The 21,400-nt window shown below is 38.8% G+C and overlaps 1 protein-coding gene and 1 long non-coding RNA gene across 3 annotated transcripts in view; one reads left to right on the top strand and one right to left on the bottom strand.

The window, feature by feature from the left end:
* Positions 1–280: 280 nt before the first annotated feature.
* The window catches only part of LOC134205255 (contactin), a 31,206-nt gene continuing 10,086 nt past the window's right edge, over positions 281–21,400 (bottom strand). Inside the window, exons 3-6 of one of the 2 annotated variants that reach the window (XM_062680346.1) lie at positions 4,295–6,561; positions 3,727–4,129; positions 3,568–3,662; positions 281–1,898 (exon numbers count right to left, since the gene is read on the bottom strand). In XM_062680346.1, coding sequence (XP_062536330.1) covers positions 3,571–3,662; positions 3,727–4,129; positions 4,295–6,561 — 2,762 coding nt within the window. In that variant the 3' untranslated portion in view covers positions 281–1,898; positions 3,568–3,570. The remainder of the gene's footprint in view (positions 1,899–3,567; positions 3,663–3,726; positions 4,130–4,294; positions 6,562–21,400) is intronic. The other variant, XM_062680344.1, reaches the window with a different exon arrangement.
* On the top strand, positions 10,550–11,085 carry LOC134205258 (uncharacterized). The gene is made up of 3 exons (XR_009978103.1): positions 10,550–10,642; positions 10,706–10,770; positions 10,842–11,085. It is a non-coding gene; the product is annotated as an uncharacterized LOC134205258 (long non-coding RNA).

Genomic DNA, 21,400 nt, shown 5'->3' with positions numbered 1-21,400 from the left:
TGGGGGGAGTCAATGTTGAATCAACATGTTCGAGCGTGTGTACGCTACATAAAAATGACTGACCATCCCTCCCCCATGAGTCCTAACGCATTAACGATTTAAAAAAAAACACGGACAGACAGACATGTGCTCAGTTTGTCGAGCTAAGTCGATTGGTATATAACACTTCTATAAAAAGTTCGTTTTCGTGGTGAAATGATAGCCTTTCGGTACAACTTTGTTGTACGAGAAAGGCAAAACTATAGATTATGAATTTCGGATTCCAATCAAGATTGAGTCGTTTAAAACATTATAAATTTACTTTATTCGACATTAATTACACTTCAGAGCTGCCTATTTTTGACATAAATAGTATAAATCTGATCCATATGCTAGTTGTACGGTCTTAATTATAAAGTGGAAAAAATAATATTGAATGTTTGCATTATTTAATGGAGGGAATATGTTGCTTATTACACACTTTTGTTTTGGGTGAAAATCATCATCATCCCGTCATCAATTCCTATTACTTTTGAATAAAAGTTTACAGTCGAACAAACCACGTTTTAGCCTTCCTTGTACATTAATTTTCACAAGGCGGATCAATACGTTTTTAACAAGGAATAAAAATGTCATGTAGATGCATTATTTCTCGCTTAACTTTTCAAAAGGACCTAAGTAACATTTTTTTCATGAATTAATTTGAGTATTGCAAACAAAAGCATTCATGTTGTTCTGTTGATTGTGCTATTCAAATTAATTCATGAAAAAAATGTTACTTAGGACCTTTTGAAAAGTTAAGCGAGATTTAGTTTATTCAGAATTACATTTCTCAGATAGCAATATTAATTATCAAACACAAGAAGACACGATACACGATTGACCTCCTAACGACTGACAATTTTTCTGCGTTGTAGAAATTAATGGCCGAAACAAATATTAATTCCTTCATCCGTTGGGTTATGAAAGGATGGGAAATAAATGAAATGGGAAATGAAAATCATTATGTTTCATTTTATGAAAGTTGAAAAAAATGTAATTTTTTTGATAACGCTTTGAAGGAGGATTGAAGGAGGATTTCTTCAAATTTTAAGAAATAGTGTGGGGTGTGGACAAAAAAATATTTCCCGCTTATATTTCACAGAAAAAATGTCGTTTCAAACGATCATAGTTTATATCTGAACCATGCAAGGGCACTTGATTGTGTTAAGATGAAAATATGCATTTTTTTTTAAAGAAAAAAGGCAAATAGCCATAGTATCGTGGATCATTAATAATAAATGTTTCAAAATTGGTCGGACCCTGGAAACTTTTCGATATGAGTTTGGAAACAGCTATTATGGAATATTCGCCAGTTTTAAATCGGGTATTAAAAAGGAACATCAGAAAGAACAACGATGATTTCCTTACCTTACAACTAAAATTTAAACAGATCTTTGTTAATCACGGTTCAAAACAACAATGCGGATTGTTGAAACTAGAATGTGTTACATTGCGTCTGCAACATAGATGTTTAAGTCAATTGGAATGTAGGAAAGAGCTCATAATAGCTTCCGTTCTCTAGAGGCAATGAGGAATGGTGCAGTTTTTTGGAAAACTTCTACCTACATACTGTATGTAGGTTGATTTGCAATCACATTCTTTAAATATTCACTTGAGAATAATTTCAGTGGATTTTTGATTTTCGTTTCGAGGTACCAATGATACGGTGAGCGCACAAATTTTCGACCTGGCCACATGAGAACTCATGTTCTACGATGGGCCGAAAATCAGGGCAAAATTGCAGTGGGTCGAAAATCAGTGCTTCTCCTCTATCTAATAGAAGTTGAGAAATTTATAAATTATAATGGCTACCAACAATACCCACCATGATTCCGCTCTCGGCATCTTCGCTTCGTTGTAGGGAATTTGAGTGATACCTGCAAAACAAAAAAAGTCGATATGTTAAACTAATTGTATTGACGATACGAGACGATTGCCGGCTAGCTTGCTAGAATACAAATCAAAAACCTAAATAAATTAAAGCTTTTAATCAAAAATATCACTTGTCATAAGACAAGTTTGTACTACTACTCAACAGTAAAGCCGTCTTCAGTGTCTCGTACTTGACGTAGTCGTTTGGCCGAATAGTTGAAATACGTTTCCTTATTAAGCGTGTGAGGTGAGAAGTGAGTAGTGAGTAGTGAGAGGTAAGAAGTATTTGTAGTGGGAAGCAAGATGTGAGAAGTGACAAATGAGAAATGAATAGTGTGGAGTTATAGAGCTTGCTGACATTTATTCATCTTTCATCGGGAAACGTTTGCCGATGAAAACAAATCCTATCCTGCCTATGTGCTTGAAAGAGAAAGATGATTAAACGTCAGCAACCCTTATTGGTGAGAAGTGAGATGTGATTGGTGTGAAATGATAAGTGAGATAGCGAGCAGCAAGCAATACGAAGCAAGATCATCTTGGAATGAAGAATAAAGAGAAAGAAAAAGGAAGAAGAAAGAGGGGAGAAGGGAGAAGTAAGAAAGAAAAGTGAAGAAAGAAGAAGGCAAAAGAAATAAGTAGAAAGAAGGAAAAAGAGGAAAAAAGAAGAAGAAAGAAGGGCAAAGAAAAAAGTGCAAATAAAGAAAGGAGAAAGAAAGAAAAAGGAAGAAGGGAGAAGAAAGATGGAATAATTGAGAATGAGAAAGAAAAAAAAAAAGAAATAAGAAAGAGAAGGAAGAAAGAGAAGGAAGAAAGAGAAGGAAGAAAGAGAAGGAAGAAAGAGAAGGAAGAAAGAGAAGGAAAAAGAAGAAGGAAGAAAGGAAAAAAAGAAAGAAGAAAGGGGAAAAGACTAAAAAGGAGAAATAAGGAAGAAAGAATAAGGATGTAATAAGGAAGAAGGAAAAAGGATGCACGAAGAAAGAAGATGGATGAAGAAGAAAGAAGAAAGAAGGAAGAAGGGAGGAGAAAGAAGAGAGAAGGAAGAAGAAAGAAGGGAGAAGGAGGAAGGAAGACAGAAATAAGAAGGCAGAAGGAAGAAGTAAAAAGGAAGAAGGTAAAAGTGAGAAAGTAAAAGGAAGAAGGAAAAAATACTGAAAAAGGAAGAAGAAAAAGGAAAAATGAAGAAGAAAGAAAGAATAAGTTATCAGTTCACTCACACTCACACACTCACTTCACATTTCTCATTACTCACTTCTCATTTCTCACTCTTCACTACTTGCAAACTATTCGGCCGAACGACCCGATCAATCAAACGGCTTTCAACCAAACGGCATTAGTCCCAGTTTTTGACATGAGCTTTCTTGGGTAGATTTTTATTCGCGCGCCAGGAAAGTTTGCAGAGTGCGGTAATCGTGAAGTCATTAGAAATATAGAAAAAAGGTAATAGAGTGCATTAAAAACTAACACATGCGTTTCATTTTGCAACTTAATCACTTCCGTAGAAAAATTCGAATCCCTGAGCTATGCGAACAACAATGCCAAATGGCCTTATTTCACGTGGCATTAAAACTAATTGGTGTATCCTCTGAGCGGACGCTAAGTTGATAATCACTCCATTCAAAAGCGCCCAGAATATGTCCTATTACCTAATAAAACAAACTAGATTATTACACGCACATTCTACATACCCATCTGAAACTTGATAGGCGGGCTGGACATCCTTCCATCTCCTCCGTTGCTGAATGCCAATACTCGCAGATTGTACGATTTTCCTAGGAAATATTTGAGAATATAAAACATAAACTCAGAGTATGCAAATTCGAAGTCCAACCATACCTGGTGTTAGATTGTCGATGATTTTTTCTAGCTTTTTGCCTATTGGTACAACGGTGTCATTGGCAGTTGTCATGTCCTGATCGGTTTCCCAGATCCTTATCTTGTACCCTTGAACCGGCTCTTCATCCTGCGACGGTGCAATGTAGCGCCAGACGATGCGAATCGTCGATGGATTGATGCCGAATATATTCACAGACGATGGTGGTTTTTGCGGTGCGTGCCGGTACGTTCTTTCCAGATAACGTTCACTCTCGGGTCCTTCGCCGGCAGCATTGTAGGCCATAACTTTCACGAAGTAGTAGGTGTCGGGTGCGAGACCAACAATCAACGCCCAAGGGCGGGTGGTTCGCGAGAGGTAGTATACGGCATCCTCTTCTTTGTGCTCTTTCTTCCAGTATTTCAACTGAAAACATAAATTGAGATAAGTCATTATGTTTACATTATCGGAAAATTGCTTGCATAATGGCAACTCTACTGGCAATATATTTTTTGTTTCATATCAAAATATTTAGACAAAGCTAGATCAATAACAAACTGCCAGTGAATGGCCAAGCATAATTACACTTACCCTGTGGCCAATAAGCCTTCCTCTGATTGCGTCTCGTGTTTGTGAAACTGGCAGCCACGTGACATTCAACGATGTAGAATTGAAGCCTCTCGCGACCGTCTGTTGTGGGGCCACCTGCGGCATATCTTCGGCCGAATATATGGTGGCAATGTCACTGATCGGTCCCTCTCCGAGATCGTTGATGGCTTGCACTTTCACCTCGTACTGGGTGTAGTATTTGTCGAAGGGAATGTGAACAACTGCTCTTCCCACATTGCCTTGCCGTTTTAAAACTTCCGTGGCCCATTCTCGCTGATTGGGCAGCCGGAAGAATACTTTGTAATGGATGTCGATGCTGTTCTGTTCTTCCGGACGTAGAGGAGTCCAAGTGATTGTGAGATCCCCAATCTTTCCACCTCCACCTCCAACGTTGCGTGGCGCGATGTAGGGTTTGTCCTTCTGGGTATTGTAAAGAGGGGAGGGCAGACTAGGAACGCCGATACCTAAATCATTCACCGCCACCACACTGAATTCATAGCCACATCCGGGAGTAAGCTTAGACACAGTGGCACGGCGTCTTCCATTATAACGATCGATTTCCTGAGCTATCACATTTTCTGAGACGTTGACCCAAGTCTTGTTCCAAGTAGTGCGTCCCAGAATATTGTAGAACAGTATTGGTCGGCCATTGTCGTTGCCGTCGATCCATTCCAACGATGCGTCAGTCTTCTTAATATCAATAACTTTGACTGCCCCTGGTGCTCCTGGAGGCCCTTGTATAAATACCATTGTTTTCGAAACTATCCTATTGACGGCGGATTTGGCAATGCATTCGTATTCGCCCGCATCTAATAAGGTCAGATTATGCACTTCTAGACTATTGTAGTTCACTATGAAGCGTGAATTGTACGCAGGCATGTTTTCGTAGCTGTTTATGATGCGACCGTTATGTGCCCATAAGAAGGCAACATCTAGGACCTCGTCGTAAGTAACTTCACATCGCAAGTACAGCAATTCATCTATTTGTTTGATAGTCTTCGGAGCCAGTTGTTCTACAAATCGCAGTTCCTGTAGAACAATAAGACGTGCTTTCGATTCGGCAGCTCCCTGTGAGTTTGTGGCCACGCACGTGTAAACTCCTTCGTCATCTCTAGATGTCGGTGATATGAACAGGGTGCCAGTCGGTAGCATGCGTCGATGACCTCCCGTTCCTATAACGTTGCCGTCTTTTTTCCAAACTATTTTAGGGCGAGGTGCAGCTTCTGGTTCACATTCGATCGTAGTATTTCCATTGTAGATCGAGTATATCTCGGACTCAAGCGGTTTCTTCTTGAATGAAGGTTTCATGGACAGCACTCGTAGTTGTGCCGAAGAGTAAACTCCTTTTAATTGATTGGTCGCCTTACATTGATACATTCCATTATCTTCATCCGGGTCTAGGAAATTGATCTTCAAGACATTGTCCTGTATTATAAATTTGTCTTTATTAAATTTGCCACTTTCCGGATTCATGAGCTCCGCATTTTTGTACCATGTGTAATTTACATCGGGTATGGCAGATGCCTCGCACAAGAATGTTACAGAACTTTGGTAATCCTTGATCTTGTCCTTGACGGGGATTGTGAAATTTGGTTGCATTTGTACACTGACCATGACGCTCTTAAAGATTGACTTTCTATCGTTTTTAATCGTACAAATGTACTCGCCATTATCATTAGCAGTGGAATTTTTGATAACGAGCACACGGTTATAGTTTTCGAGATACGAAAAACGAGGAAGATTTCCGCTTTTACGTGTCCAGTTATAGGAAGGCACTGGGTAACCGAAGGCCATACATTCCAGTCTTAAATCTTTCCCTGCGACTGGTGCCTCTGGATACTTTTTCGGGAAGTTATTGGCAAAAATTAAATCCTGATAGTGTGGATGAGAAACAACCTGAAGATTGAAGAATGGTCCATTCCTACCTGTATCGCTGACTGTGCTCTGCACGTTGCAGGAATAGTTGGCGCGATCTTTGACTTCTAATGACGAGAAGTACAACGATCCATCGTGGCTGACGAAGACTCGCTGATCTTCCTCGACAAAGTTCGGGAAAAAACCACGCGACCAGTAGTACCGCACATCCGGATAATGTTGAGGTGGGTCACAGTAAAGGGATTTGCCCCAGTTCATTTCGCCATTTTCTGAAGAACGCTGTAGATTAAACTCGAGGATGTATCCAAAGTTCAGTTCCACGCTTTCCGATATGATTCGTCCGAATGTGTTTTCTGCAACGCAATGGTACGTTCCTGTGTAACACGAAAATAGGTAAGTAGGTTAGCTCTTGCTGTAAAATGTTGTGGTAATTGGGAAATGGACTATTTTGGAATACGCGTATTACCAAAGTTCCCACCGGGGTTGGTTACCCAATCTTTGCTCGTACCCTGGCCGGCAGGGAAGATGGGAATAGGAGTTGTTGTCGACCCCTGTGACCCTGACCAGGCCTACTCGAAAAAATCACAAATAGAGACATTTCACATAAAAAGTGACTTATAAGTAACCTTACTAGAGATCAAAAATAGGGTTTATATTGACTAATCTGAAAAAGCGATCAAGTAAGTCACTAAAAAGTGACTCGCTACATGGCTTTTTGGCGTTATTTTTTCTATCATAATATACCTTTTTATCTGTACCTAAGGTATAGTGGGGTAAGTGGGTAAATGGGGTAAGTGAACAAAATGCAAGTATTTCACTGATGAAGCACATAATTCATAAGCACATACAAGGCCATTCAAATCAATGCGTTGAATAAGTGAAACATGAAATAATGAATCATTTCAACATGCAAGCGTAAAAGTATATTAACCTACCAAGTTTATCTTTTGTACAAGTTGTTTTGCGTGTCAATAAATACATTTTTTTTATGTTGGTTTCCATAACACATTCAATCAGTGGATTGATAAGTTGAATTTCTCTGTAATTTTTGAATTCCAGCCACAAAAATTTGGATATGAAAATCAAGAATTTTGAAAAAAAAAATTTTATTGCTTTGACTGTTTTTTACCACGGGTGGGGCAAGTGAAAATTTTCCGATACTGAATGCATTTCTCTATGTCTATTAATCTTATTATGAACAAATAATACCATATTATTTTGAGCTTTTAGTGGATTGTCATTGAATGTGGAATGATCATTTTCTTCAAGTCGAGTCAAGTACAAGACACTGAAGACGGCCTTACTGTTGAGGTCGAAATACGTATCTGTCGAGATACAATTAAGTGGTGGAATTCAATGGGATTGTATAAACTCGTCTTATGACAAGGGAAAAAAAGGGAAATAATACCAATTCATGCTCATTCGAAGGCTTTTGGTTATTAGAGTGATACGTGGTAATACAAAATCAATAAACGAAAGTGCAAAGCGTGTCAGTGTATTAAATAATCCATGTTTGATAAATAATTAATAAAAAATGGTATTTATAGAGCTTGTATACAAGAATCAATACAATTTCAAATATATCAACAGCTATGATTTATTTAGTCGAAATTTAGAAGGTTAGGCCATTTGTTAATATGGACTCTTCAACTGAAATCCTAAGTGGATTGTTAATGAATCACAACACTGATGATTCCTGGTTTGATGAATATTTCAAAGATAATTTTTCTGTATACACAAAAAAACTATCGCCAAGGTTTATTATCTTACTATTTATAAACCTGAAATAGAAAGTAATGTTAGACACATATGTTAGATTTCAAAAAGTTCAAGTAAAGGAAACAAAAAAATCATTTAATGGAGGCACTGCGGTGCACTTTCATGAAGTATCAAAAAGCATTACCACAGATCATAGTTATTGTAAAATCCTCTTTTCAAATGATTTTTTTACTTACACCACAAGTAGGCAAGTGAAAAATTTAAACAGATTTTTTGGTTTTCCAAATATTTCATATCCTAAAAGTATTTTTCAATCATTTTGTTCACAGGCTTATAAATATTGGATAGATGATTCGTTATGTCATAAATATGATCAATTTCAATATTATGTTCAGCTTTTATGACTTGATGAACATGAACTATACGATTTCCTTTACCCACTTGCCCCACTGTACCTTACTGCAAATTCACGCAATATATGTATATATATATAAAATGTAAAAAAGTACGTTTTCCCATACTGATTTCCATGTAAATTTAAAACGCGATGCGGCATGCTAGGTTACAACCAATCGAGCCCATATTTTGCACAGTTGATTGGGGTCCCAAAACGATTCAGAAAAACCTTGATCTCACTTGATCGGACGAAGTTTGCGTTTTTCCATACAACTGCGCCCCACTCTAATCTAAAGGGCGCAGTTGTATGGAAAAACGCAAACTTCGTCCGATCAAGTGAGATCAAGGTTTTTCTGAATCGTTTTGGGATCCCAATCAACGTTTTTCCATACAACTGCGCCCCACTCTAATATATATATATATGTATATATATATATATATATATATATATATATATATATATATATATATATTAGAGTGGGCGCAGTTGTATGGAAAAACGCAAACTTCGTCCGATCAAGTGAGATCAAGGTTTTTCTGAATCGTTTTGGGACCCCAATCAACTGTGCAAAATATGGGCTCGATTGGTTTGTAACCTCGCATGCCGCATCGCGTTTTAAATTTACATGGAAATTAGTATGGGAAAACGTACTTTTTACATTTTGCACTTAGCGGCTTCAAATAACCATCAATCACGTGACTCAATACGTTAGCATATAGCCTGGAAGATGCCGAAAGACTTTTGCCGAAGAAGGCACGTAGCTGGAAGGTCTACAAAAAATGTTATTACGTTTCGAAAATTGATTGCTTAAACCATATGCAAGAAATCAATGTTTCTGCCAGCACTACCGGACAACCTGTAATTGTCAGAGGGCAAAACCCATTTTCCTTCTAGTCGGAATTTTTACTTTGGCAAATCATTCCGAATATCTCCCATTAGCTTCAAAGTCCTATAAAATCAATAATTTTGAAATAACACTCAGTTAAATTATTGCTCCACGTAGTACGGCAGTGCTGGCAGAATAAACGATTTTTTGCATATTGTTTGAACACTCAATGTTCGAAGCGTTATAACTTTTTTCGTGGACGTTCCAGCAACGTGCCTTCTTCTGCAAAGTTTCTCGGCATCTTTTGGGTTATACTTTAACGCAATGTGCCACTTGGTTTACGATGAACTGAAACCTCTAGCAGTAGAAATGCAAAAATATACGTTCTCCCATACTAATTTCCATACAAACTTCAAACGCGATGCGGAAAGCGAGGAAGCAACCAATCGGTCCCAAATTCTGCACAGTTGTTCATGACCCAGAATGGGTTCGAAAAACCATTGATTTGAAAAAATGACCATGACGCCCCACTCTAATATATATATATATATATATATATATATATACATATAGTGTTATGAAGTTATGAAGAAATTGGTGTTTCATTTGTATGGGAGCCCCCCTTTCCAAAGCGGGGAGGGGTCTCAAACCATCTTAAGAACCTTCCCCGGCCCCAAAAACCTCTGCATACAAATTTTCACTCCGATTGGTTCAGTAGTTTCCGAGTCTATAAGGTTCAGACAGACAGAAATTCATTTTTATGTATATAGAAGAAGAAGATATTAAATTGGGATCAATGAAACTATGCAATATACATACATACAAAGCTTTGATAATAACTACTGCGGATTTCCGGATTTGCTCGTTCAGTCGCAAACATTGCGGTTCCTTCAAATGTTGCCGCAAAAATTGTAACAAGTACGTTTTCTTATTTAATTGAATCCCATGGAAAATCCATAATAGAATTTCATAAGTTAGAAACTTTTGCATGAATGTTCGTTTTGCCTAATAAGATCCCTAAAGTTAGTCTCCACAAAATCGCACACATCACGCCTTCGAAATGGTTGCATCTGGCATACAAGCTAATCAAGTGAGTTCCCATTACCAGTTACACGCGCTAAACATGAAACCTAAGCCAACTGCGCGTCATTTCGCTATGCAAATTAGCGAGAGAGACAATAGAGAGACAACGACCCGCAAATGCGCCATTCAAAATGCATTGACCTTCCTTATTCGACTTTGGACTCTACTTCCAAGATCGGAGAGGATTTGACTGGATGTTTGAAAGCCGTCAGAAAGAGATGTCGCGATGCCCGCAAAATCTTTTATATTCAATTGCGAGAATTAGCGTTCGTGATATTGTCTTCGGGTAATATCACGGCAACCGGGGATTATTTTACAGATTCGCAGTTAATCTGAGGCATTTCCCAACTCTAATGGATCACTTCGATTCGATCAGTGGAAGAGGCAAAAGTGGTCCGTATTTGTTTCGCGTCGTGGTGTAATTTAAAATGTTAGTTTGTGACATGGTAGCTTTTTGTATGATGTGTTAACTTTTCCCTCTTTGTCCCCCTAGTTGGTCGTCAATCAGTAATTTGTTCGATCTAAGTGGCGGCAGTGTGTGAACCTAGTATAAGAAAGGTAAAAGTGCAAATATTAGCAACATAGATAGGTCCCCAACCAAAAAGTGCGTGTGTGTTTCTTTTGATTAGGTGCGAGGCAGCGAAGTCATTTGCCGTTACACCACCATCCATTAGAAACCGCTTTTGACCCCACTCGTCGGCGTCGAGGTAATCCCGGGGCACACGTGGCCGGAAGAGGGCCGCGTCACGTTTCTTTACGCGCCCTAGACAGGCAGGCTCATCAATCCATCAGCGTCAAACCGACAGCAACGAGAACTATTGTTCGACGAACTGACGCATGTACCGCGTTCAAGCGTAAGACCACGCGCCAGGTGAAAGAGTCAACCATCAACGATCGACACGAAAAGACGTCGACATCGGGCCGGATTAGTGCGTAAGCAGCTCTGTGTGCTCAGCCGGCCGTAAACGTAAATCCACGTAAAACCTAGGTCGTGAGTATTTGCATGCATTTTTGTACTGTGAACGTCCATGCGTATGAGGCAATCAAATTTCACGTACATAATTGCCTTCGAAAATGATTTGTACATGATCAGCGAGTGAATGAAAGGGTAATATGACATCAGCATCTAGTAGAAATTTAGAGACAGTACTCGTCGATAGAAAGTCCTTCCGCACGCGATGGCATATGAGCAAATCAAACCACCAGTGGAGATATATCAGCTTCCACACTGATATTCTTCCCTCCCCCTTCATACGGGAGCTTGGCAGAAGGAAGGTCGTGTGATATGTGCCATCACAAATATTGCCCTCCGCTCGCTTTCAAATCGACTTCTATAAAAACATTCTTCATGCCTGCCGTATCCTAACGGAACTATCAATTCTATACTTTTGCCTCTAATTCTATCATGAACATGTACGTCTAAGTTTGGAAGATGATATTAGCATTTTCATATCATTGTAAATCGTTTAACTTCACGTAGAAGTAACACACACAAAATCATTAATTTAGTCTAATACGGTTGATCAAGGCAACGTTGGATCGGGTGATGTGCGTAGTTCGAGTTTCAGGGGCATTTTCGAGTCCCTTCGAAACGCGCATAGTGTTACGGCAAGGTGATATTTTTTCGTGTCTGCTGTTCAACATCGCGTTGGAGGGAGTAATATGAAGGGCAGGAATTGACACGAGTGGTACGATTTTCATGAAATCCGTCCAGTTATTTGGCAAGTAACTTTGATAAGATGGAGGAAGCCTACATCAGACTGAAAAGCGAAGCCAAACGGTTTAGGGTCATTTGGCCGAATGCCGCTTGGCCGAATGTCGTTTGGCCGAATGCCATTTGGCCGAAAGGGTCATTTGGCCGAACGCCATTTGGCCGAATGCCATTTGGCCGAATGCCGTTTGGCCGAATAGTTGAAATACGTTTCCTTATGAAGTGAGAAGTTAGCAGTGTGAAGAAGGAAGAAGAAAGAAGGAAGAAGAAATAAGAAAGAAGGAAGAAGGAAAAAGGACGAAGGAAGAAGGATTAAGGAAGAAGGAAAATGGAAGAAGGAAGAAGGAAGAAAGAAGAAGGAAGAAGGAAGAAGGAAGAAGGAAGAAGGAAGAAGGAAGGAGGAAGGAGGAAGAAGGAAGAAGGAAGAAGGAAGAAGGAAGAAGGAAGAAGGAAGAAGGTAGAAGGAAGAAGAAAGAAGGAAGAAGGAAGAAGGAAAACAGGAAGAAGGAAGAATGAAAAAGGAAGAAAGAAGAAAGAAGAAGGAAGAAGGAAGAAGGAAGAAAAAAGAAGGAATAAGGAAGAAGGAGGAAGGAAGAAGGAAGAAGGAAGAAAGAAGAAGGAAGAAGGAAGAAAGAAGAAGGAAGAAAGAAGAAGGAAGAAAGAAGAAGGAAAAAGGAATAAGAAAGAAGGAAGAAGTAAGAAGATATAAGAAAGAAGGAAGAAGGAAGAAGAAAGAAGAATTAAGGAAGAAGGAAGAAGGAAGAAAAAGAAGGAAGAAGGAAGAAAAAGAAGGAAGAAGGAAAAAGGGAAAAGGAAAAAGGAAGAAGGAAGAAGGAAGAAGGAAAAAGGAAGAAGGAAGAAAGAAGAAAAAAGAAGAATTAAGGAAGAAGGAAGAAGAAAGAAGAATTAAGGAAGAAGGAAGAAAGAAGAAAGAAGAAGGAAGAAGGAAAAAAGAAGAAGGAAGAAGGAAGAAGGAAGAAGGAAGAAGAAAGAAGGAAGAAAGAAGAAGAAAGAAGGAAGAAGGAAAAACAAAGAAGGAAGAAGAAAGAAAAAAGAAGAAAGAAGGAAGAAGGAAGAAGGAAGAAGGAAGAATGAAGAAGAAAGAAGGAAGAAAGAAGAAAGAAGAAGGTAGAAGGAAAAAGGAAGAAGGAAGAAGCAAGAAGGAAGAAGAAAGAAGAAGGAAGAAGGAAAAAGGGGGAGAAAAGAAGGGTGAAACAAGAGAAGTGAGAAGGAAGATGGAAGAAGGAAGAAGGTAGAAGAAAAAGGGAAGAAGCAAGAAGGGATAAGGAAGAAGGAACAAGGAACAACGAAGAAGGAAGAAGGAAGAAAGAGAAAGGAAGAAAGAAGAAGGAAGAAAAAGAAGAAAGAAAAAAAAAGAAGGAAGAATAAACAAAAACGAAGGAAGAAGTAAAAAGAAATAAAGAAGAAAGAAGTTAGAGAATGGAAAAAATAAGAGAGAAGAAAGAATGATGAAGGAAGAAGGAATAAGGAGGAAGGGTGAAGAAAGAAAGAAGAAGAAAGAAGGAAGAAGGAAGTAGGAAGAAATACCACTCGTGAACTGATGTCAATTTTTTTTTTATTGGAAAATTATTTTGAGCTTTTTAGTGGAATGTCTTCACTTGTCATAAGACGAGTTAATACAATCCCATTGAATTCCACCACTTAATTGTATCTTGACAGATACGTATTTCGACCTCAACAGTAAGGCCGTCTTCAGTGTCTCGTACTTGACTCGACTCAAGTCAAGTACGAGACACTGAAGACGGCCTTACTGTTGAGGTCGAAATACGTATCTGTCAAGATACAATTAAGTGGTGGAATTCAATGGGATTGTATTAACTCGTCTTATGACAAGTGAATTTTTTTTTTACTATTCGGCCAAACGGCATTCGGCCAAATGGCGTTCGGCCAAACGGCATTCGGCCAAATGGCATTCGGCCAAACGGCCTGACACCAGCCAAACGGATTGGAAGAGGCTCAAGAGAGAACAACGTAAGCCACCCACCATGAGTTTGTATTGGTGGTGACGAAATCGAAGTGGGTGAATAATTCGTGTACTTGGGTTCAGTGGTATCCTTCGATAACGATACCAGCGTAGAAGTCGGAGACGCATCATGGCAGGAAATCGTACGTACTTTGCACTTCGCAAAACGCTCCTATCGAATTGAGTTCGCCGCTGTACCAAACTGACTATTTACAAAACGCTTATTAGATCGGTAGTTCTGTACGGACACGAGACCTGGACGCTGCTCGTGGAGGACCAACGTGCACTGGGAGTTTTTGAAAGGAAAGTGCTGCGTACCATCTATGGTGGGGTGCAGATGGCGGACAGTACGTGGAGGAGGCGAATGAACCACGAGTAGCATCAGCTGTTAGGAGAACCATCCATCGTACATATCGCGAAAATCGGAAGACTGCGGGGGGCGGGCACGTAGCCAGAATGTCGGACAGAAATCCAGTAAAAATGGTTCTCGACAACGATCCGACGGGAACAAGAAGGGGAGGTGCACAGCGAGCAAGATGGATCGATCAAGTGGAGGACGATTTGCGAACCCTCCGCAGACAGCGTGGTTGACGACGTGCAGCCATGGACCGAGCTAAATGGACTTATGCACTGAACTGGCCACTCCGGCCTTAGTTTGATAATAAATAATAAACCATTATTGTGACTCGATTCCGGATCAATTTTTGTTTAGTTATTCAGAGTCAATGTTGGATCTGACCCAGGTTTAAAACTGAAATCTCCATGTAGACGGACGTAGGGTTCGCAGATGTCTTTCTCAAAAGCAAACGAACAACAATAAATGAGAGGCAATAACTGATTCGAATCATTACAAGCCATGTAAACAAATTTATCAAACTTATGCAAGTGCAAAAAACAGAATCGGATAGGTAGCCCCCCTCCGAGAAGTGATGATTAAATGCTTTGTTCTCGCTCATTTTGTGTTGGGGACCATATTTTTTTCCCACAGCTAGTAAAACAAGTTAAAATGCATTATCAGAATCAGTGCCTCTCGCATTTGGAGCATTTTAAAACGAACTTATCATGGCGTATTTATAGCCCTCACAATCAGTTAGTTATCACAACAGATTGCGAAAAAAGTCTCTCACGGTCGTAAAGATTTTTACATTCTCTTTTGTATTCAATTCCGTGGAGGATGGCCATGGGTTCGACCCCCATTTTTTCGTCCAGGCATTGGAAGACGCATTGGCAGCAGCTGCGGCAAATGACCCTCCTCAAATACATTCATCTACAGATCCGAACATCGGTGACCGAACTGACTTTACACAATAGTGGACTACTATTGAAGGACAACTGGATTGCGGCAGAGCGTAAACAAGAGCGATGGTTACATCCAAGATTTTTTTATGTACAGGTTATCCGACTTCGTCAGTAGATTGGAATAACCAGCCCGGGGGGAAACATACATTTTCAGTGCAAAACGTAAACAAACGAGCATAAATTTCATACAAAAATCCAAGATGGCTGAGTTGGGGATATTGACAAGTCGGATAACCTGTGCATACAAAAATCTTGGTTACTTCTACGGCACCGCCGAAAAAGTATGAGTGAATCAATCAGCACGACGGCAGTACCTAATGAATATATGTATAAATAAGCAAGGTATCTGTTGTAGCCAAGCAAATCCGTTCTCCAACTTGCTTTTGTTGTTGAAAATAAGCGTTGGACACTTGCAAACAAATAGCGTGTTCACGCCTCAAGAAACGAACACTGAATGATCTTCATTTATTTTCTTTGTCCCCCTCTAGCAATCGAGAATTCCCTGTCAGCCTACTGAGATTCAATTTCAAATTTTTTCTCATTAGCTTCTTAGTATGCTGGCATTTCAAATGCCTACTACGATAGAATTTCAAATTCGTTATCATTTTATTTTATTCAAATTCTATTTTATTTATTGTCTATGCGAGTCATCGCTTGACCGTCGCGTCGCTCAACCAGCGAGTGCTTTCCGGTTTGGTGCTGCAGCGACGCATTGAATTTGCCTGCGTCGCTGGAGCACTTACTGGAACGGGTCACCAACGACCAGTCACGTTTCAGTCGACCGACGTAGCTGAGACAAGTTCATACATGTTTATCTGCATCGACAATATCAATGTAACCAAAAACTGCAAATGCTTTTGACGTAGGACTTACGTCTCTCTTTATTATACCGGGTGTCATTCCAAAATATTCAAATCGACTGCGTTACGCTGTGTTGAAAGATTTTAAACGTTAATAGCGTTCGTCTCAATGGAAGAATTTCTGCGGTAAGCCCCTCTATCGACAGATTTCAAGTATGCCTTTCATGTCCATGCTTGATAAGACCCGAAAAACTTTTTTCAATAGGCATGAAACTGTTTTCAATGAAAAACATTGAGATCAAGGGAAGCTATAAATATGGGTACCGCATAATTCTTGCATCATTCCATTACCACGTTCTCATTGGTGCAGACACCAGCGAATGAGCAGCCGCTGGGTCTGCCGAGAAGCCATAAAATAGCGCAACGCGATTTTTTGCTTTCATTCTGACCGGGACAAGCGAAGCAACCGCATCATCGATTGAACAGCACTCACACCTTTTAGCAGGGAATGAAGTCTGCACCGACCGCTTTTTCGGCTCGACACCATCGAAGCCACCATCATGGATACACGGTGGTGATGGCGTGCAAAGTAGTTTGTTTTTGCCGTGCTGTGTTTAGTTTGATTAATTACGTGTGAAATTGGTGAAGTGCCGCGAAAAAAATTGTTTTAACGTGTGCCCATAAGTGTTTTGTAACAGGATAAGTAGGAGATAAATCATCTCCACACCTTGTATCTGTTTAATTTTGTGTTTTTTACGCGCCACAGCTGTAGCGAACGAAGCCATAACGGCGATTTCGTCAGCCGGCTGTGGTTGAATTTTTATTGTTTTTGATTGTCTCTCTGTGTGCCTTTGCATGCAGCGCGTCCACTGCTGTGTAAAGGCATAGGCAATGGAGTGCTACAAGTGCAAAGTGGGGATAGCGATCAATGCATTCCCTTTGCTCTGCTTCCAATGTGAGCGATATTGCCATGCGCACTGTAGCTCGTTGGAAAATAAAGCAGCAGCAAGATTGATCACGGAGAATGTTAATGTGTTCTTCAAGTGTGATGAATGCCTGTCTAGCCAAAGTTGTGGCGAGCAGAATAAAGTGACACTGGATGCCGGCAAAATAGAGGAAGATATGAAGAAGATTTCTTCTCTTTCGGACTCTATTGTCGACATTCGGGATCAAATGTCTGCTCAGATAGGCAACGCGTTGATGACCGGTATGGATGAAATTGTCCGAAATGTTAAGGAATCGATTAACGGACTTGAGATAATGATTAATAAAAAAATGGAAACTATGACTAGTTCATTTTTTCAATTTAATTCGGATAAAGTTAAAATAGCTGCAATGAAGAACACGAAGGACTCGTCTAGGTTGAGTCATTCTGAATCAACTTGCAGTTCGCGCAAAAAACGGAAAATTAGTAATAGTAATGACGATTTTGTTAATGTTGATGATGATTTAATTAATAATAATGACGATGTTTTCGAAGACGATGTTCCTTTTGTTACGGTAGTTAGAAGGAAAAATAAGAAAAGTGCTCCTAAAGCAACTAAAGTTGTACAGGCGAAAGAACGTAAGACTCGGCCCGTCATTGTGGTTAAACCGAAACAGTCCGATCAGAGTAGTGACGACACTCGAAAATTTTTGAATACTACGTTAGATCCAAAAGTACACAAGATAAGTAACTTTCGGAACGGGAAAAATGGCTCCATTATTGTAGAGTGTGCAACTGGTTTCAATGTAGATGTGGTGAAAAATGGCATGCAAAACGATTTGGGTGAAAACTACACTGCTGTTGTTCCAACATCGGTGCCAAGATTAAAAGTGTTGGGTATGAGCGATAAATATTCCTCCGATGACTTCATCGACTTTCTAAAAAGTCAGAATGAGGACATCGCAATAAATGATGTAAAAGTAGTAAATATCTATGAAAATCCACGCTTCAAGTACAAGCAATTTAGTGCCGTAATTGAAGTAGACAAAGATACATATAGCTGTTTGTTGACCGCGAAAAAGGTTAATGTAAGGTTCGATCGGTGCCTTGTTGTACCCGCGATTAATGTTTTGAGATGCTTCCAATGTGGAGAATTTGGGCACATGAGTACAGAATGTAAAAACCACATTGCGTGCTCTAAGTGCAGCGATAGTCACAAAACTTCTGAGTGCACGTCAACTGTATTGAAATGCGTTAATTGTTTAAAAATGAATCGGGAACGTAACATGAAGTTGGACGACAATCATCCAGCATTTAGTACTGAGTGTAAGATCTACAAGAAATTGTTTGATCAAAAGAAAAGCGGCTTGCGTTTCAATGAATAGCAACCAAGTTCCAGTAGTAATGTGAACCAATTAGATGTTTTGTATTTGAATATTGCTGGTTTGTCTACAAACTACGTAGCTCTACGTACGATTGTAGAAGAAAAACGTCCATTTTTGGTATTTTTAGCAGAAACGCATATTGTAGAGTATGAATCATTTGATCAGTACAGTATACCGGGATACAAAGTCGCTGCTTGCTTATCACATTCAAGGCACACTGGCGGAGTTGCTATTTATGCCAAAGAATCGGTTCAATTCAAGCTTCAAATCAACGAAGCCTGTGAAGGAAATTGGTTCTTAGGCATTACAGTTGCACGTGGCATGAAGAAGGGTAACTATGGTGTTTTATATCATTCTCCCAGTTCGAGTGACCAGCGTTTTATTGAAATTTTAGAGAACTGGCTAGAAATTTTTATCGATTTTAGTAAACTAAATGTACTTGCTGGTGATTTTAATATTAATTGGCGTGACGAAAATTCAAATCATTTAAAGCGTCTGACTGAGTTTTACAATTTGAAACAAAAAGTTGTTGATTACACGCGTATTTCCCGACACAGTAGAACTATAATTGATCATGTTTATTCTAACTTTGATTCTGTAAACTCAGTTACAGATATTTGTTTAAAAGTAACCGATCATGAAACATTAGTCATAAATATAGAAAATAATTATATAACCGAAAATGATTTTGTTAAATTGAAGTGTTGGAGGAAATATTCGAAACAAGCTGTTTCGGATCTTGTTGCGAGAAACGTGGATTTTCAGGATATTTCCGGAAACTTAGATCAGAAATCAGCTGTTCTAACGAACGTTCTGAAAACAAGTACCAATAAGTTAATTGAACATAAATTTGTAACTTTAAATAACTCGAACAGCTGGTACAATTTAGATCTTCTGCGTCTAAGACGTAAAAGAGATAAATTGTACAATAGATTTTTGAGAAGACATAGTTGTAACAATTGGAACAGGTACAAGAATGCGCGGAACACGTATTCACAATCGTTGAAAAAACGCGTTGTGATTATATTCAGAGGAAAATTGATCAGCATCAGAATAACAGCAGGGAGTTATGGAAAATTTTGAAATCTTTGTTGAAACCTAATAGTTCCAATCCGCGGTCCATATTGGCACATTAGAAAATTCAGAACAAGTAATTGCTTGCAATTTTAACGATTATTTCATCGATAGTGTTTCATCGATTAATCGGTCTATCGATTTGGTTGATGAGCCTGATGAAATAAAACAGCCGGTTAATAGTACATGTAGATTTGATTGTTTTCACCCAATTACTTTTGATGAACTTAAAAATATATGCTTTTCTTTGGGCAAAACGGCTGGAGTTGATAACGTTAACGCTAGAGTTATACAAGATTGTTTTCATGTCATTGGACACAAACTGCTGGACCTTATTAATGAATCTTTGAGAACCGGGCACGTGCCGCAGGTTTGGAAGGAATCTCTTATAATAAGTTGCTGGAACGATTAAAGCCGAAGAGTTTCGTCCCATCAACATGTTGCACACATTAGATAAAATATTAGAACTTGTTGTGAAAGGCCAGTTGGTAACATATTTGAATAATAATAACTTGTTAATACAAGAGCAATCGGGATATCGAGAAGGACATTCTTGTGAAACCGCATTGAACTTAGTGTTAGCCAAATGGAAAGAAAACATGGAGTGTAAAGATACTATCATTGCTGTATTTTTGGATCTTAAACGCGCCTTTGAAACAATCTCTAGGCCCTTATTGTTGGAAAAAATCAAGCGCTTTGGAATTTCGGGTTCTGCGTATGAATGGTTCAGAAGCTATTTGTCTGAAAGAATCCAAAGGACTGTTTTTAATGATTGTGTTTCAAATCCCATGGAAAGTAATCTTGGTGTTCCACAGGGAAGTGTATTAGGGCCCGTTTTATTTATTATGTATATTAATGACATGGGACGGGTCTTACGTTTTTGCAACATTAATCTTTTCGCGGATGACACAGTATTATTCATTGCAGCTAGAAATATCGATGATGTTGTTTCACGCTTGAATACAGATTTGCATTCTCTAAGTAGATGGTTGAAGTACAAACAGTTGAAGTTGAATATAAGTAAAACTAAATACATGGTAATTTCGCGAAATCGATTCATTGATAATGTTTCTGTTAGAATTGATGATGAAACACTTGATCGCGTTCAGGAAATTAAATATCTTGGTGTGATTATTGATGATAAATTGAAATTTGATTCTCATATCAACAATGTCATCAAGAAAATAGCCAAGAAGTATGGAATTTTATGTCGATTAAAAACGAATTAACTGTTGCGAGTAAAATACAGTTGTACAAATCAATCATCTCTCCTCACCTGGACTTTTGCGCCTCCATTTTATTTCTGGCCAATGAAACACAAATATCGAGGTTACAGCGTTTGCAAAATAAAGTTATGCGCTTGATTTTGAGATGTAATAGATTCACTTCCTCCTCCTTTTTGTTGGACGCTTTACAATGGTTATCAGTGAAGCAAAGAATTGTTTATTTAACTATGGTGTTCATTTTCAAAATAATAAATGGATTGATGCCCGATATTTGTGTGATCGAATTGAAAGAGGAAGTGACATTCATAGATATAATACTAGAAACGCGGATGAAATAAGAACACCTTATTTTTTGTATGGAGCTTCACAAAATTCATTGTTTTATAAAGGAATAAACGTATTCAATTCGATGCCTATACACATCAAGCGTGCAAGGACACTATCACAGTTCAAGAGACTTTGTATTTCACACATAAAAGCTGTTTTTTAACAGTCATATATTTAAGTTTTGGTATTGACTAATTGTGTATCTTGACGAAGTTTGTGATAACGGATATCTTTTCTTGAACAATGTAAATGATTTTTTATTTCATTAGGGCGCTTATAGACTATTTTGTTCGCCTCGATGATGATGATGGTATTTTATTTATTGACTTGTATTTTTACATTCTTTTGTGTAGTCTACAAATGTTTGAGAATCGCGTGCGAATACAGGTATAAATGACTTTTTACGATTTTATGATCAATACTTGAAACATTTGGAACTGTTTGAAGGATACTATGA

Source organism: Armigeres subalbatus, chromosome 1 (genome assembly GCF_024139115.2).
Source record: "Armigeres subalbatus isolate Guangzhou_Male chromosome 1, GZ_Asu_2, whole genome shotgun sequence".
NCBI classification, from domain to species: Eukaryota; Metazoa; Arthropoda; class Insecta; order Diptera; family Culicidae; genus Armigeres; species Armigeres subalbatus.
The sequence above is the reverse complement of the archived record's forward strand: the minus strand, read 5'-3'. Positions and strand labels throughout refer to the sequence as shown.